Source organism: Microtus ochrogaster, assembly GCF_000317375.1.
Source record: "Microtus ochrogaster isolate Prairie Vole_2 chromosome 14 unlocalized genomic scaffold, MicOch1.0 chr14_random_1, whole genome shotgun sequence".
Classification (NCBI taxonomy): domain Eukaryota; kingdom Metazoa; phylum Chordata; class Mammalia; order Rodentia; family Cricetidae; genus Microtus; species Microtus ochrogaster.
Genome location: NW_004949096.1, coordinates 27,198,243 through 27,214,165, shown reverse-complemented (window position 1 = coordinate 27,214,165; position 15,923 = coordinate 27,198,243). Strand labels below are relative to the sequence as shown.

Sequence of the window (15,923 nt, the reverse complement as noted above, 5' to 3'; positions counted from 1 at the left end):
TGGAGGTGTGGCTTTACTCCCAGGAATCTTTACTCTTGGACCTGTGGCTCCAGCAGAATCCAATCCTAGCCTCCTGCCTTGACCGAACACCCTGCACAGGCTTCTAGGCCACATCTCGGGCCTGCCTTGAGAGCAGAGTGTTGCCAGCTCCTTAAGGCCGAGCCTGGCGCTGTCTTGAAGCTCTCTGGGGATGGCTACTTCCAGGGTGGCGGCAAAAGGCAAAAGCCCCTGCCCGCACCTCCTGCCTATGACAAGTGGCTCCTCAGCTGCTCAAACACTGGAGTGACAAAGGAGACTCTAGCTTCTCGGGTGCTCTCTCCCCCACCTCTGATCCTGGGTCCACCCTTTTTTCTGGGTCTCGGTCTGGGACTTCCAATCCGGCACCCCATCCCTATCAGGTGGGTTGTTTGAGGGGTTCATCATCATTTCCTTTCCCGGATTGATGTGGTTTATTTATTTTTCTCCTTCCTCTGCCTACCAAAGGCCCCTGACCTGAAATTTCCTGCCTTAGGCTGGCCTCTGTTCTCCTTTAGGAAAAGTCGGCAGGGGAGTGGAAGGCCTTTGAAATGAAGCTGCCTGAAAGGGGATGGGGGGTGGGTCCCTTGGGAGCCTTCTAGTGCCCTGTAAAATGGCCTTGCCTCTGGCTTTAAACAGGAGTTGCTTCCCTATCTGCTGGCCCTGCTGCCAGAACCATTGGGGGATGATGTCATTTCCCCCTTCTCTGCTCTCACACAGATGCGGCCCTTCCTTGTCTCTCAGGGCCGGAGTAGAAGACACCAGTGCAAAAGTGCACCCCACCCTCTTCGTAATCCCAAACCATTAGGCTGTCTGGGCCTCTTTAAGAAGAGTGAACACATGCTCACATGCTCACAGTGGGGGGATCTGCTGTTGCTGTGGTTGACTCCAGCTCTTGCTGAAGGCAGGGCTTGTGGCCACCATTCACGACACCTACAGCTCCATCCCAAATCCCAAATGGGACTGGTAGGGTGGGGTGATTCTGGGAAGAGGTTGTTTTCTTATCAGAGTTACAACAGATGTCATTAACTGTGGGCATCTGTGCCTTTGGAAAATGAACAGGGACACCCTCCCCCATCCCTCTCAGGGCCTGACCTCAGGGGTCCCTACCAGTCCCTGACTACAGGGCAAAGTTAAAGCATGTTCATTTATACTGCTAAAGCCTGGCGTTTGCCAGCCAGCCTCCCTGTCGTAGCCACATTGGATACCACCAGGGTGGCATCTACACCCCAGAGCAATGCCCTGACCTCAACCCACTGCCAGAAGTCTTATTTTTTCCCCTTTTCCGTCTACCTCCTGGGGTTAGAACTCTGTGGGGGTGAGGATCCAGACTGAGGTGACCTCAGCGAGCCAGGTCCATGGGTATTCATCACAGCCAGCATAGCCCACTGGGCAACAGCCACAGTCAATACCCATGAAACCACAGGTTCCTCTTGCCAGGCCAGGGTTGAACTGAGCAGCCCAGGAATGGAAGGGGGTACATTCCTGCCTTCTAAAGCGTCCTCTGAATGACTTCTCAAGCAGTCTGGATACGCACTTGCCTGTTTTCAGTCTGATGCCAAAAGGGCTGCTTTCCCCTGGGGCTGTCTCTAGGACCTGGGGAGAAGTTATTCTCTGGCCACGGGGGAACGTGCAGAGGAAGAGTTGATGCTCTCCCTTGGGCACTGGGCGCTGGGCAGGTGAAAGCCACCTGGGTTCCATGCCTGTTGTGCCATAGAGCCAGGGCTAGGTTCCCTCTTCATCATGATTTCCATTTACCTTTTGCATGGAGAAGGGTCCTCACCCCTTAGCAGTCCCATGGCTGACTCAGTACCAGATCCTCTGCTGACTCACACCCCCTACCACCCCCCAGCTCTCTGCAGCTCCCAGGCACGTGCCACTGGGCTCAACCCCGAGGAGCTAGCTAGTGCAATGTGACAGGGTGAGGGGGCTGCTGACACTTGAGGGGGAAAGGAGGGGGCGGAGAGGGGCAGTTACAGACAGACTTGCAGTCTGAGGCACCTCTGGTAGGAAGCCCTTTTGCCAGCCTGGGGCCTGCAGGGGGAGAAGCTGGGCAGGTGGGAGGGGAGGAATGTGAAGTGCCTGCCTGCCCCCTGCCAGCGCCGCTCCTTCTCCTGTCAGCCTTCAGCTCCCTAAGCGACAGCTTCTAATTCCGGCTGTCGGTGCCTCTGTGCTATAGTGAAGTCTCAGCTTTGCGGTGGCTGTTCTGTTCAGAACACAGTGAGCCTAGGGAAGAAAGTCAGAGCAGGGGCTGTGGGGCCTGAGGCCGGGGATGGCTGCTCACTGGGAAGTCAGCACAGTCGGAGTGAGGCGCTGAGGGGACTAGATCAACTATCTCCCACTACCCCCACCTCCCCGCCACAGGCGACAGAAGTCCACTGGGAGGAAGGAGTTGGCCAACACCCTCATCTGGGTTTTTGCTGCTTTTCTCCTCCTAGTGGTTCATAGTCTTTCTCCTCATCCCGGAGGCGGACAGAAGGGAAGAAAGTGTTTTCTTCCATGATACAGACAGGGCAAACTGAGTCCGAAAGGGATAAAAAGCCTTCCTTCTGCTGGGTAAAGAGGGAGGAGGTCCCTGTTCCCTTTCTGGCTCCACCTGGTCGTAGGTGGGGCGGACTACCCTCTATCGATGCTGTCTGGAACACTGGCTCCTGGGCCTTGAGTGGAGCGGGCTGAGCTCTCAGCCTTCACTTCCTCTTACAGATGAGGATCTGCAGGCCCGGAGCGACACACTGCTAGTACACGCCACAGGCTGAGACCTAGCTCTCCTGCCGAGAAGTGCGTGGGGGCTCATTTCACAGGGTGTGCAGTTCGCACATGCTCCCCAAAGGGCAAAGCAGAGTGTGAGTCCCTGCTCTACAATCTAGCCCAGGGTGGGCATCCGTGGAGTTGGGAGCTCTGGAAAGCACAGGGGCTCCTGGGGTGGGGGGCTTCTATCCTTTCTCCAGCAGCAAGAGTCCTCCTTAGAATCCTGTGCCTCAGGGGTCTCCTACAAAGCATATTCCCGCCCTGCCCAAGCTGGGGACCCCTGAGTTCTTCACTGAGTCTCTTGTCCCTTACAGCATAGGACCCCTGAACACAACCCTCAACACTGTTCTCTGCAGTTCTCCCTGTCCGGTGCCCTTGTCTCTGTAACCCCTCTGTTTGGACTATCTTCCTATTGCTTAGTAGCCCAACATCGCTCGTCCTTGGAGGCCCAACCACCTCAGCTGCTGTCTTCAGAAGACCCCAGATCCCTCTCTCCCATCATCCCACTCTTCCACTGGCTGCCTGAGTTTTGTATTTGGCAGGTGTAGTCAGTCCTTGGGTAACACCCTCCCCTTGTCATATCCTGGGGTTTGTCTTCCTGACTGAGAATGCGAATCTCATTCATTCAGGATCCAGTTTGTGCATCTGTATATCCTGTTGCTGGAAACACAACGATGGGTTCATGACGTCTATAAATTTAGTAGTTAATTCAGTAGTTCACTTTTCTTTCTTTCTTTTTTTTTTTTGAGACGGGGTCTCATGTAGCGGAGGATGATCTGGGACTTCTGCTCCTCCTGCCTCTCCCTCTCAAGTGCTGGGGTTACAGGTGCAGTGCCACACAACGCTGGTTTCACGCAACGCTGGGAATCAAACAAATAAGTTTGTGTATATTGGACAAATACTCTACGAGCTGCAAAAATCCCTAGCCCTTCGTGTACTCTGCAATTAAATTCCATTCCAGCTATCCTCACGCCCTCTGGACCTAGGAAGTTATGAGGCACTCATTGTAAGACATCTCATCTGAGTACCTCCCCTCCGTCCGCCCCAAAGCCAAACAGCTGGTTCACCAAAGGAAGAGGCTATCCAGTGGCTTTATACTGTTGATTGAAAATGGAACTCAGGCTTACCCCCTTTCTTTAGGGGTCAGGCCTAGAGTTCTGTGGCCTAGAGATGATTTTACATTCAGGAGAACCAGCCCTGTGGGGGAATTCTTGCTTTTGTCTTTTGCCTTTTCCTGGACCATAGCTTGTCTTGGAGGGGACTGGGAGGTAGTGCCCAGATAGTTCTAATGCCTGCACACTCTCAGGTCCTTCCTAAGGCACCTGCCCTGGGTCACAGAGGCCAGCGTCTAGTCAGCCTGCTCCACAGAGACCGTGGAACTGGCATGCGGGAGCGCTGTCAGGTTTGGAGACGTCTGAGATTGGAGAACGCACCCCCGCCCTGCTCTGAGTGAGCGTGTGCGGGAGGCACAATTGTATGTGACTGATTCGCTGCACTTTGGATGGCAGTTATCAGCCAGACTGAGCGCCCTCAGTCCGAAGCACAAATGATTCGTGTCCCAACTTACTCCTCTGTCTCTTGCTGCCCCCCACACCCCCAGTCAAGCTCTTGTATTGTCCAGTTCTATCCTCATGGGGGTCCCAATCCCTTTAACCTAGAACCGATGGCAGGAGCTCCCGCCAGTTTCTAAGCAGCGGAGGGTACCGACTCAGGCGGAGGCGGGGGGCGGGGAAAGAAGACTGCGATTTTAGGATTGGCCCTGACGGGTGCATGTGGCCCCCGGCGAGCAGCCTCCGCCCCCGCCCCGCAACCGCCGCCGCATTCCCAGGGGAGCGCGGAGGAGGAGCCGCTCCCCAACTTCGTGGCCCACAAAGGGGTGTGGGGGGGGGGTCAGGGGCGGTCTCCTTTGCCCTGTCCGTCCCTGTCCTGACAGCGGATCCCGCTTCCTGGGCAGCCATTGCCATGGAGACCCCAGAAGCTATAAAGCCAGGTATCTAGGCGTCGGGCACCTCACGAGCCTCTGAGTCCCCCAAGTAAGAAAGCAAGCGTCCCGGCCCCCGCAAGAGGGGAGGAGGCGGGAAGAGGCTCCGAGAGCTTGAGGAGCGGCGCTCCCCGCCGAGGCAGGAGGCAGGCGCGCCAGGCGGGAGCTACCCGCTCAGCAGGGGAGCCGGGGCTGCCAGGGTGCGGGTGAGTGGCACTGCTCCAAGCAGCCACGAGGGACCGAGGGGCGTCGGACACGGGGAAAACGGACCGAGAGTTGAGGAGGTCGAGCTTGAACGGGAGCCTGGAGTAGCAAGCAGCCCACACCTCCAGGCGGGAGGCCCAGGGAGGAGCGCAAGACGAACAGGGAGCTGCGAGGCAGCGGGAGCATCAGGGATACCGGAAAGGGAATCTCAGGACCCTCGGCTGCTGCCACCTACGCGCGGAAAGAGCGGTACGGGTGTCCGGGCCGGGGCTCCGGCCCCGTGGGGGTGAGGGAACAGGGGCGCCCCCGTGCGGAGCTGTCGAACTTCCCGGGCACGGTCGCCGGAGCCATGCTCAAGCCCAAGGACCTATGCCCCCGGGCAGGTACGCGCACCTTCCTTGAGGCAATGCAGGCGGGCAAAGTCCACTTGGCCCGTTTCGTGCTGGACGCGCTGGACCGCAGCATCATCGACTGCCGCGCGGAGCAGGGCCGTACGCCGCTCATGGTGGCGGTGGGGCTGCCGGACCCCGCCATGCGCTCGCGCTTCGTGCGCCTGCTACTGGAGCAGGGTGCGGCCGTGAACCTGCGGGACGAGCGCGGCCGCACTGCACTCAGCCTGGCCTGCGAACGAGGCCATCTGGACGCTGTGCAGCTGCTGGTGCAGTTCAGCGGCGATCCGGAGGCAGCGGACTCGGCGGGCAACAGCCCGGTGATGTGGGCTGCTGCGTGCGGCCACGGGGCGGTGCTGGAGTTCCTGGTGCGCTCTTTCCGCCGCCTGGGCTTGCGCCTTGACCGCACCAACCGTGCTGGCCTCACAGCACTGCAGCTGGCCGCCTCCCGTGGTCACGGGACCTGTGTGCAAGCCCTCACCGGGCCTTGGGGTCGGGCAGCCGCAGCGGCAGCGGCCCGGGGCTCCAACTCCGACAGTCCCCCAGGCCGTACTGCCCCGGCGCCCAGCCCAGAGCGTCGACGGCCCAGCCCCCGTCGTCTACCGCGACCCCTCTTGGCGCGGTTTGCGCGAGCTGCCGGCGGCCACGGCCACGGTCATGGCCACGGCCACGGCCACGGCCACGGAGGTGAGCTTGCCTCTGCAGGCAAAGGCTCGGGCCGACACAGGGCACAAGGCAGCGAGAGGCCAGAGCTGGGCCGGAGCATGAGCCTAGCGCTGGGTACCATGACGGAGGAGGAGACAGCACGCCTTCGGGCAGGAGCTCTGATGGCCCGACCAAACTCACCCCAGTCTTCGGGGAGTGGGCGGTGGCGCTCACAGGAGGTGCTGAAGGGAGCGCCCCCAACCTTAGTGCAAGCTCCTATTGGCCTCAGTCCTCATCCCGAGGGTGGCCCAGGCTCTGGCCGCCTGGGTTTGAGACGACGTTCCACAGCCCCAGACATCCCCAGCCTGGTCGGGGAGGCTTCAGGGCCCGAGAGTGGCCCAGAATTAGAGACCAATGCTCAGCCTTTCTCAGTGCCCGGGCCAAAGCCTTGGCAGGAGGGCACAGAGGCTGTGGTATTGCAGGCTCAGCGGTAAGGGGCATGAAGGTCGAGCCCTGCAAAGTCCACCCTCTTGTCTCTGGTCACTGAGATGTCCCATTTCTCCAAGTCTGTCCCTTTCCCTGTGATTTGCCCTCCCCCAACTTTGTCCCCTCACTGCTAAAGGGAGACCTCCCCCAGTCCTCCACCAGATTTAAGACAGAGATCTCATCCTTTTGTGCTCTGTGTATTTCCTGTGTAGAACTCTCAACCTTCCTACAGCCTGACTCTTGTCCTGGGGAAAAAAGAGGCGCGAAAGGCTTATTCTGCAGGCTTCAGCTTTCTAGCCAGAAACGTGGACCCCGAGGCTCAGCCGCCTAGGTACTGCTTCTGGTCCTATAAGATCCCCTGCTTATTTCTAACTTTCCCCATCACCTTGGTAGCCCGGCAGCAATAGAGGTGGCTTTGGAGAACAAAGGCCCAGGAAGCGGTGTCTACTGATGCTGACCGTAACAGTTGGATAAACTACCAAAGTTTCCCTTCTCTGTAAGTGTCGGAGGAAGCAAGGCTTGAAGTGGTCCCACTTTTTGGATCAGACGGCTGATTGTGAAGGAATCCAGTGGCTAAGGTTTGCTGAGGTAGAAACTCCTCCTTCAAGGCAACGAGGATATTTTGGGGCTTTGTACCATTTTGTTCACCAGTTGTCTCTTCTGGGGAATAAGCTTTCTTTGACTGTCTCGGTCAGACCCAGGGTTCATTTATATTATAGGGTCATTGCTCCTTCAAGCCCCTGCTGACTCTTGGCTCCTGGGCCAGCCTGACCCCTCTGCATGACTGCATTCGAATTTCATTTTTGAGGTTCAGTGCTTCACTCATGGCGGTCCAGCTTTCCTTACATTTCCACTTAGTCCCAGAGGCCTGAAATGGAAAGGACTTAGCATCCCTCCTCCTCCTCCCAGCTCCCCCATTCTGCACGTGGGTGCTCCAGGAGGGTGGAACAGTTAGGAAGGCTTTGCTTAATTGTATTTCTTCCAACCCTCAAAAGAACTCGTGTTTTGAGCCTTTGTGTATGAGGCGGAAAGCAGCAGGTCTGATCCGAGGCTTAAGAACCTGACAATGTCTCTTTAAATAGCACCTCCGCGAGGGGGATAATTGACTGGAGTGTTTGCAACGTTAAGCGGCGGCGCGCGGGAGTCGGGAGCCCACAGGAACCGCAGGTCCGGATCTAAATTACATCAAACTCGGAGAGAGCCTAGGAGGGGGCTGCTAAACGTCTCCTGCTTCTTGCTGGGCTGTTAATGGAGGGCAGGGCAGATGATGGATGCTAGACGGAGACCAAGGACCCCTGCCTGTGCCCCACCGCGTGGGATGCAGGCCCAGCCCAGCTTCCAGCTTTTATTACTGGGCAGATTAGTGAGTCAGAAGCAACTGTGGAGAGGTAGTTAGGCCCCCTCCCCGCCAAGTCTTTTGTCCTCTCCCTCTCCGCCCCTGCCCGCCAACTCTGTACCGCTCGACAGGCGGCAAAGAGGGTTTTGACAGGTCGCCTGCTCTACGACCCAATGTCAGTGTTAGCTCCTTGTGGGAGATCTGTACCAGCAGGGTGTGGCGAAAACTCCTGCTTCAAGGCAGTGAAAGTTTTCTGGCCATGACTATACCTCGGGTTTCTGTTTGTGAACCCGGAAGAGTGAGCATGCAGCCCCTCACCTGCCTGCGATAAAGTCTTTTTAAGGCGTTGATCTGTTGTCTTTGTGGGAGGTTTTCTCACCAGTAACTCCGAGGGAGCTGCTCAGGGAGAGACCGCTGGTGCTGAGAAGCCGGGCCTGCGGTTTAGGGGTAGGAAGTCAGCTTTTACAGAGCCCAGACACCTCCCCAGTTCCTTGCCTCGCTAGCATCCGAGGCCGCGCGCCAACCCACACTTCGGACGGTGATCCTTGCTGCCCCCTGGTGGCACCTCTGCGCTCTTCTCGCTGCCACCAGGGAACTCAGACTTGGTTTTTGAGGGAGATCAACGATGTGTAGCTTCTCCCTCGGTGTGCATGTTAGCCACGAAGCGTGTTTCTCTTGTAGAGTAGTAAATCCGGATACTTGAAGTCACTTCAATGAAGTGAGGAACAGTGTACAAGGAAAGTCAGCATTGGGTGTAAGGAGTGCCCAGAACCTCACCAAGAACCCCAAGCCATTTCCCAAGCTAAGGCTGCTGTTGAGAGAGCTCCTGCTATCTTTAGAACAGCTGGAGCTACCATCCCCTATGGCTCCTGAGCCTTGACCTGACCGTGTGCGTTGTTTTCTTATGACAGCTGCTTTCCCTTCTGTGGGGATGGATCTGCCAGTCCAACACACACACACACACACACACGACAGCCCCTCACCGCCCCCCAAGCACACACACCTGCCTCTCCTCAGTCTCCCGAGTGGCTGATGAACACTTCCACCGTGTCTGAAAAGCCAGAGGTCAGGGCAGGGACAGTCCAAGCGAACACTGCTTTCTCTCTGACCCTTCCTTGTTCACATTCCACTTTCAGCTGTGTTTAATTTTAACGACATTTTTAGTGGCGTAAGAATACAAATATTTTGGCTTCAAGCACCATGAAGTTTGGCTCACACGTCGTGTGTCGGGGTGCCGTCATCTTTTCGGTACAGCTGATGTGGTATTCTCGGGGGAATGTCACCTTGGCACATCCCTGTTGGGTAAACAACCGCTCCCCTCTGTGGTCTCTGGAGTGCCTGGAAGCCCGGTGGTTGAAAATGTTTTTGGAACACTGCAGCTGACTTGCCCATCTGAACTGAGTTGTGGGACTTGCCGCCTGTACAGGCTCCATGGAGAACTCTGGCACACTTCACTCCCCCCAGACTTCCTCTGTCAGGTCTCAGCACACTGAGGCTCCAGTAACCCCCACCCCTTGTCCCCTCCTGCTGTAGAAAAGACTTTGCTGTGTATTCTGCTTTTCGTGTTATTGTCCTTGTTAGGAAGAGACTCCCTGGCCACTGGCACTCAGTACTGGTTGGTGGGGAAGGCTGAAGGGCATTGGCACATGACTATGGAAAGGGCTAGTGGGAGGAAGAGCAGCTAATAAACCCAGTGGTATTCCGTTGGGAGAACCAGCCTCTCTTCGCCTTCCTGCTCACTCCTGCCTCTTGGCTTCCTTTGAAAAGATGGAAGCACACGTTTGATTTGGAGGTGGTTCCTACCTTCGTCATCAGCCGCAACCCTGGCCATTCTACAGCTAGAGCCTGGAGATTGAGAGCTGCAGGAACTGCTTCTTGCTGAACTGGTGGGGCTGGGGCTCAGGCTGGGGCCCGAGTATGGCTCCTCGTTCCAGTTAAGTGGCTTCCATGAGCAGTGGCATTGGGTGTAGAGCTCAGAAAAGGAAAGTTGGAATTACTGCCAGAGCTAGAAGTTAAAAGGTAATTTTACTCCCAGCACTCGGGAAGCAGAGGCAGGCGGATCTCTGTGAGTTCGAGGCCAGCCTGGGCTAAAGAACTAGTTCCAGGACAAGCTCCAAAGCTACAGAGAAACTCTGTTTCAAAAAAAAAAAAAAACCCTAACAAAACAAAAGGTTATTTTACCTACCTCCCAAGCCCAGGTCTGAAACCAAAGTTTCTTTTTTTCTGGCTACTTGCCTGCTCTTTTGAAATTTTGAAATTATTCCTTCAGTTTTAAGAGATGAACAGGCGGATCTCTGTGAGTTCGAGACCAGCCTGGTCTACAAGAGCCAGTTCCAGGACAGGCTCCAAAACCACAGAGAAACCCTGTCTCGAAAAACCAAAAAAAAAAAAAAAAAAAAAAAAAAAAGAGATGAACAGGTCTGCTTTTTCCCAGATAGAAGTTTCAGGGAACTTTCCATGGGCAGCCTGAGAACCAGTTAAGGGGAGAAGCCAAAGCTGAAAGGTTCAGCCCTGGCCAGAGCCTCCTCACACCTTCACTTTTGTTCCTAGGGCCTTTCACTTCCTGTTTCCTCCCTCCTCTGCCCCCATTCTAGGTGTACAAGTCACCAGAGATGCTGGGTATTCTGTGGACTCAAGTGACCACGAAGGAGCCCATCAGGCACCCATTCCAAGGGCATCCAGCTCCGAGAAAGCCTGGCTCCAGTCCCAGAGAATGGCAAACCCAGAGGTTTGAACATTCAGTTTAATTTAAAACAGGCACAAGTTGCAAACAATTCACAAAAATTTCTAGGGAAGATGCTTTTGTTTTTAAAACTCTGACCCTTAAAAAAAGACCTTGCGATTTCTTTGCCCTAATGCAGGTCACCAGGGAGCAGAGGGATCTAAAAATATTATCTGGATGTGGTCCAGACAGTGGAGTTCTTCCTTGGCATTCCCTGTCTCTCACAACAGCCAGGAAGGTGGGAAGGGAGGGAGGACAAGGGGGCAGGTAAGCATCTGCAGGGGCAGCTGGTTCACACATGGAGGTACCCATTCCTTGACATGAGCCTCTTCCCCTCCTCCGCAGGAGGTGGTTCACCTTTCTGTCCCAGCCCAGGGTTCCAAAGAGGGTCCCTGATGATCTGGCTACTGAGAAGTTGCTGGCAGGTGAAGCAATTCCTGTCTCAGTATGGGAGAAACTCGGAAACTTCAGGGCATCCCAGCATGTGTTTAGACTTGACACACACCCCTTCACTGTTCAGGTAATAACATGAGACTTGAGAGGCAGAAAGCCAGGCCCCAAAGCAGGTCCCTTCAAAGTAGAGCTTGGTAGAAAAGAAGACTGGGGTGGGGGTGCCGCTCTTCTGAAGCTCTGTGGGTAACTGGAAAGGCCTGGGCCTTTGGGGGGACTTTACACACACACACATACACACACACACACACATACCCACACACATACACACACACACACACACACACACAGGGGAAAGAGAGAGGGAATGAGAATATGTTCTCCATCCTGAAAAAATGGAGCCACTTTTCCCATCAACCGCACGCTCTCTCTCAGAAAACCCCCTTGCTACTCCCATGGCCTACACACAGGCAATTCACAGTTCTGTGGAGGCATTCTGAGGAGAGGCTGTGCCAGGGGACAGACGGAAACAGGGGCAAGTAGGGCTTCCAGAAGTCAGGCCCAGGGAGGAAGAAGGACACAGGTAATAAAATTCTTCCCCGTGGCCCTCTGGGACTCCAGGGTTTGAAGCTGTAACTGAGAATAGCAAGTGTCCGTGTGAAGATGGGGCACACACCCACTCGGTGGCCCGAGACACTAGTGGACACTGCTTTTTAAAATCTGCAGCGGCCTGTCAGCTTTGCTGACCGGTGGCCAGGAGCACCACTCTCCGTGTTTCTTAGAAACATCCCTGTGCAAATAGCAAAGGGCCAAACCTGCAAAAGGGGGTCACTGTCATCCCAAAGGCAACTGGGACTCTGGGGAGTGAGATTGAGGGGGGCAGGTCCGGCCTGGCCCAGTGGGCAGAAGGGAAAGAGGGAAGGGGTGGGGCTTCACATTCAATCTTTGGAGAGAATACTGAGAGAACAAGGCAGGAAGGCCCTGCCAGCGGACTGGCTGCCCAGCGTCCTTGGCCTGTGGGCACAGGCGGCAGGTGCACCCTGGGTATGAACTCAGCAGGTGGAGGTCTGCTTGCGGTAGAGCTGTATCAGAGGCACCAGGCACTCGGGCAGCCCTGTCTGCAGCAGAAAGGGGTGATCCAGGAGCTCCTGGGCTGTGGCTCTCTCTTGGGGTTCCCGTACCAGCATCCGCTCCAGGAAGTCTCGCAGCACTGGGGAGACCTGTGAAGCAGAGCGGTGAGAGGGAGCCATGGCTCACAGTTGTGTCCCTGCAGCCTGACCCCTGCAGCCTGACTGCCGGGGTGGGGGGGACTCCCACTCTGATACCTCATTTTTTCTGGTTCCTGGGGGGGTGCTCACTGACTGTTGGATTATGAGGTAGGGAAAGGAGGCCAATTCACCTGACATGAGGGCCGCGGAGCAATGGAATGAGGATGTCTGGAACTCTGGGGAGCTGGGTTCCATACACAGCCCATTACCCCTGCCTGCACCTCTTGGCACTCAGGTTCTGTGGCTCTGTGAAAGGGGCATGGAACTGGCATCAGCGATCCAGTTCCAGATCGATGAGGCTGCCTCAGGATGCTACGGAAGGCTGCCTCCTTGGGGTAATTCACTGGTGGGTGCTCTTCTGGCCCTGCTCCTCTAGGGCTTAGCAGGGCATGCCATCTTCATGGACCAAGCTGTCTTGGAGCCATTTAGAGACTGTACTTCAAGCCTCTGGCACAATTTTTTTGCTTTGGCCACCAGGTGGCAGTACCACTCAGCCGTCCTGTGCCAGTCTGTTAGCAGGGGATGGATTTGGCAGGAGAGAGTTAATTACAAGTATATATACTGGTTCTAGGGGGGAAGCTGTGGCTCAGCTATGGTCAGGATGTGTCATACAACAGGACAGGCCCGTTCATGTGACGGCACTGTGTTGGTTTGGAATCCCTGAGAGAAAGGTGGAAGGATTTGTATTGTGGGAGACAGACAGCAGGGAGTCCTGGGGTCCTCACTCTTTCTCCTCATAGGAATGGGCCCGGCTCCTGTCCAGAGCCTGCAGAGAAGTGATTCTCCTGCCATAGCTACAGGTGGGAACTGGTTGGAGTGAACATGGGAGTTTGTAGTCAACGTGACTTTGTAGCCAGCACTTGTTTGATGTGGAAAAGGACCGAAAGCTTGTATCCTTCTGTTTTCCTGGAGCCTGTGTGCCCATCCCTTTATCTCAGGAGCAAAGGGCTTGAGGGGATGAGGTTGGGGTGGGGGGCTCACACCTTATATGATAACTGACCTTGTAAGAGTTCTTTAACTTGGGTGGGGGGTTGTCCCGGAGCCTCTTCATGGCTTGCACTGGGGAGTCGCTGAAGTAGGGAGGCTCTCCGTCCACCATCTCAATCACCATGATGCCCAGAGACCAGATATCCACCTGCAGAAGAAGAGCCCCGACTCTGCTGCTGAGGTCTGGCTCTTGGTGTCGGTGTGTTGAAGGAGCACCTTGTCTCCCTAGTGAGTCTGCCTCCTTCAACCCCTGGTTAGCTGCCCCGTGGTCAGTTCCTTTCTATATGAGTGCCCAGTGACCATAGAAGCCATCCCTCATGGAGAACGCTGGCTATATGCCACTGTGCCCTTGAGCTGAAGAGAACAGTGTGTGGCAGGGCCTGCTCTTGACAGTGAAGTCCAGGAAAGACTGGCTGTGGTGGTGAGAGCCTTTAAGCCCAGCATTTGGAAGGCCTGGGGAGATGTATGAACTCTATGAGTTCAAGGCCAGTCTGGTCTACAAAGAGAGTCCCAGGAAATCCAAGGCTACATGGAGAGACCCTATCTCAAAAAGGATACTGATTAAATGAGGAACCTCAGAACTGGGGTTGTGTTGGTGGTGGGACCACTTAACAGGGACAAGACGGAGGAGTTACATGTTCCTAATCTTCTCCAGGGAGGCCTGGAGGTGTGTGTGTGGGGGGGGGGACAGTTACCTCGGTAGCATACAGAGATCTGGAGATCACTTCAGGAGCCATCCAGTATGGGGTTCCTACCAGGGACTTTCTCTTAGGGACATCTTTGCTGATCTGAGCACAGAATCCAAAGTCCGAGAGTTTTACCTGGGAGTTGAAAAGGAAGTGGGTAGAGCTCAGGAAGAGGGGGTGCTAGAGAGGTGGAGGTCAGCTGAACCATGGAGAGGGAGGACCTACCCTGCCATCGAGGGTCAGCAGGATGGAATCACTCTTGATGTCTCGGTGGATGACACCCTGGGCGTGCAGGTAAGCCAAGGCCTGAAGCACAGCCTCACACACGGTAGCAATCTGCTCCTCATTCAGCCTGGACAGGAGACAGGGCCCCCATGGGAGAGGTGGATTATCAGGGTGGCTGGGCTGAGAAGAAAGGAGTCCCAGGCAAAGGGGCCAACAACTCCCAGGCAGCAGACTTCAGCGGGCTATAACCATTTTTTCCTAAGATCACCGAGTCTCGGTTACCCCCCAAATAGGCAAGAGTCTAAGATGGCTAGCCTTATGGGCCAGAAGCAGCTGGTTGCCATGCCAAGGCAGCAGTGGGGTGGTCATCCCCCAGTCCAGCCCTTTCAACTGCCTACCTGACTTGGGAGATGATGTCTGTGAGGGCCCCGCCCTGCAGGAACTCCATCAGCACCCACAGCTCCTCGCCTACTAAGTAGCTCTTGTACATCTCCACCACGTTGAGGTGCTGGTAGTCACGCATGATCACCACCTGAGGGTACAGAAAGGCCTGAGTGCCTAGCACAGCGCCCCATGGTCAGGCCACCCCGCCACCCTGCCCGCGGCTCCCAGGTGCCCTGCTGCCACTCCACATGGTCCCCACCTCGTTAAAGAGCAGCTCCCTGCGTTGCTGCTTTCTGAGGTCCATCATCTTAACGGCCACCTGGCGACCCGAATGCTTCTCCCGGGCCAAACACACAATGCCCGTGGAGCCCTCCCCAATCTTCACATAGCTGTCCAGCAGCAGCCGGGGGTCACCCTGGTCCACCACCATCCTGAGTGCAGCCTTGAACTGCTCATGTGTCACAATGCCCGTGTCCTCGCCGGCCAGGGCCCCCTTGGCCACGGTGGGGTCCTGGGGCAGGTATAGGTTGCTGGTGCTGATCTGAGCATGCCGCGTGCGGGGGGAGCCTGCTGGAGAAGACCGGCCTGGAAGTGGGCCAGCGGCTGGGACTGTGCGGAGGGACTTCTGGGGGCTGCTGGTATCCGAGGTGGTCAGGGGGCTGAACGTCCCCATAGGCTGGTCAGAGGGCAAGGACTGGGCCTTGGCCACCAAGTTTGAGGAGGAATCTTTCTGCGGTGGTCGGAAAGCGGAGTTGAGCTGCAAAGACAAGGAAGGTCAGGGAACATTAGACACAAGCTTCCTGGAGGCAGGGTTGGCTACTGTGGCCTGGACACTAGCAAGAGCTTCTATTTTTTTATTTTTTTTATTTTTTTTTTGTTTTTCGAGACAGGGTTTCTCTGTGGTTTTGGAGCCTGTCCTGGAACTAGCTCTGTAGACCAGGCTGGTCTCAAACTCACAGAGATCTGCCTGCCTCTGCCTCCTGAGTGCTGGGATTAAAGGCGTGCGCCACCACCGCCTGGCATTAGCAAGGGCTTCTAAATTAATTAAATTGAGGAAGAATATTAAGACAAGTCTAACTAAACTAACAGATGCATCCCCCAGCCCCCATGCTCCCAGGTGACAGGCCCAAGAGCATCTCTTCGTACACTCTCTACTGCTCCAGGGAAGACAGAGACAGTCAGTCCTGGGGTGGCCTCAAGCCGGGTATTTCTTCCTGGGCAGGCCTCAGGGAGGTCGTTGTGAGACAGATTTCTCTGAGAAGTTGGATCTGAGGCCCCTGATGTGAGTGGAAAATGCCCTGAAAGGGGGCAGTGGGTAGCTGTGACTGGATCGCAGAACCAAGACAGGGAAGAAGCCATGGCTGGGCTCTATCAAGGAGGTTAAACCCACCAAGAGGCCCTTGACTAAGGAACCCTTGGAGAAAGAAGTGGGGAGCTAGTTTCAGCCTCGGTGGGGG

The 15,923-nt window shown here is 55.8% G+C and overlaps 2 protein-coding genes across 2 annotated transcripts in view; one reads left to right on the top strand and one right to left on the bottom strand.

The window, feature by feature from the left end:
• The first annotated feature begins 4,693 nt into the window (after window positions 1–4,693).
• On the top strand, window positions 4,694–9,504 carry Ankrd63 (ankyrin repeat domain 63). The gene has a single exon (XM_026787866.1). It carries the CDS (start codon window positions 5,298–5,300, stop codon window positions 6,474–6,476), a length of 1,179 nt encoding a protein of 392 aa, XP_026643667.1. The 5' UTR covers window positions 4,694–5,297; the 3' UTR covers window positions 6,477–9,504.
• A 1,026-nt stretch (window positions 9,505–10,530) lies between these two features.
• Pak6 (p21 (RAC1) activated kinase 6) overlaps window positions 10,531–15,923 on the bottom strand; it is a 33,885-nt gene continuing 28,492 nt past the window's right edge. Inside the window, exons 6-11 of the mRNA XM_005364247.2 lie at window positions 14,726–15,223; window positions 14,481–14,614; window positions 14,083–14,209; window positions 13,867–13,992; window positions 13,185–13,319; window positions 10,531–12,136 (exon numbers count right to left, since the gene is read on the bottom strand). Coding sequence (XP_005364304.1) covers window positions 11,969–12,136; window positions 13,185–13,319; window positions 13,867–13,992; window positions 14,083–14,209; window positions 14,481–14,614; window positions 14,726–15,223 — 1,188 coding nt within the window. The 3' untranslated portion in view covers window positions 10,531–11,968. The remainder of the gene's footprint in view (window positions 12,137–13,184; window positions 13,320–13,866; window positions 13,993–14,082; window positions 14,210–14,480; window positions 14,615–14,725; window positions 15,224–15,923) is intronic.

What these genes read in the sequence shown, in the direction of transcription:
- Ankrd63 (XM_026787866.1), top strand. Translation starts at nt 5,298, where the DNA reads ATGCTCAAGCCCAAGGACCTATGCCCCCGGGCAGGTACGCGCACCTTC.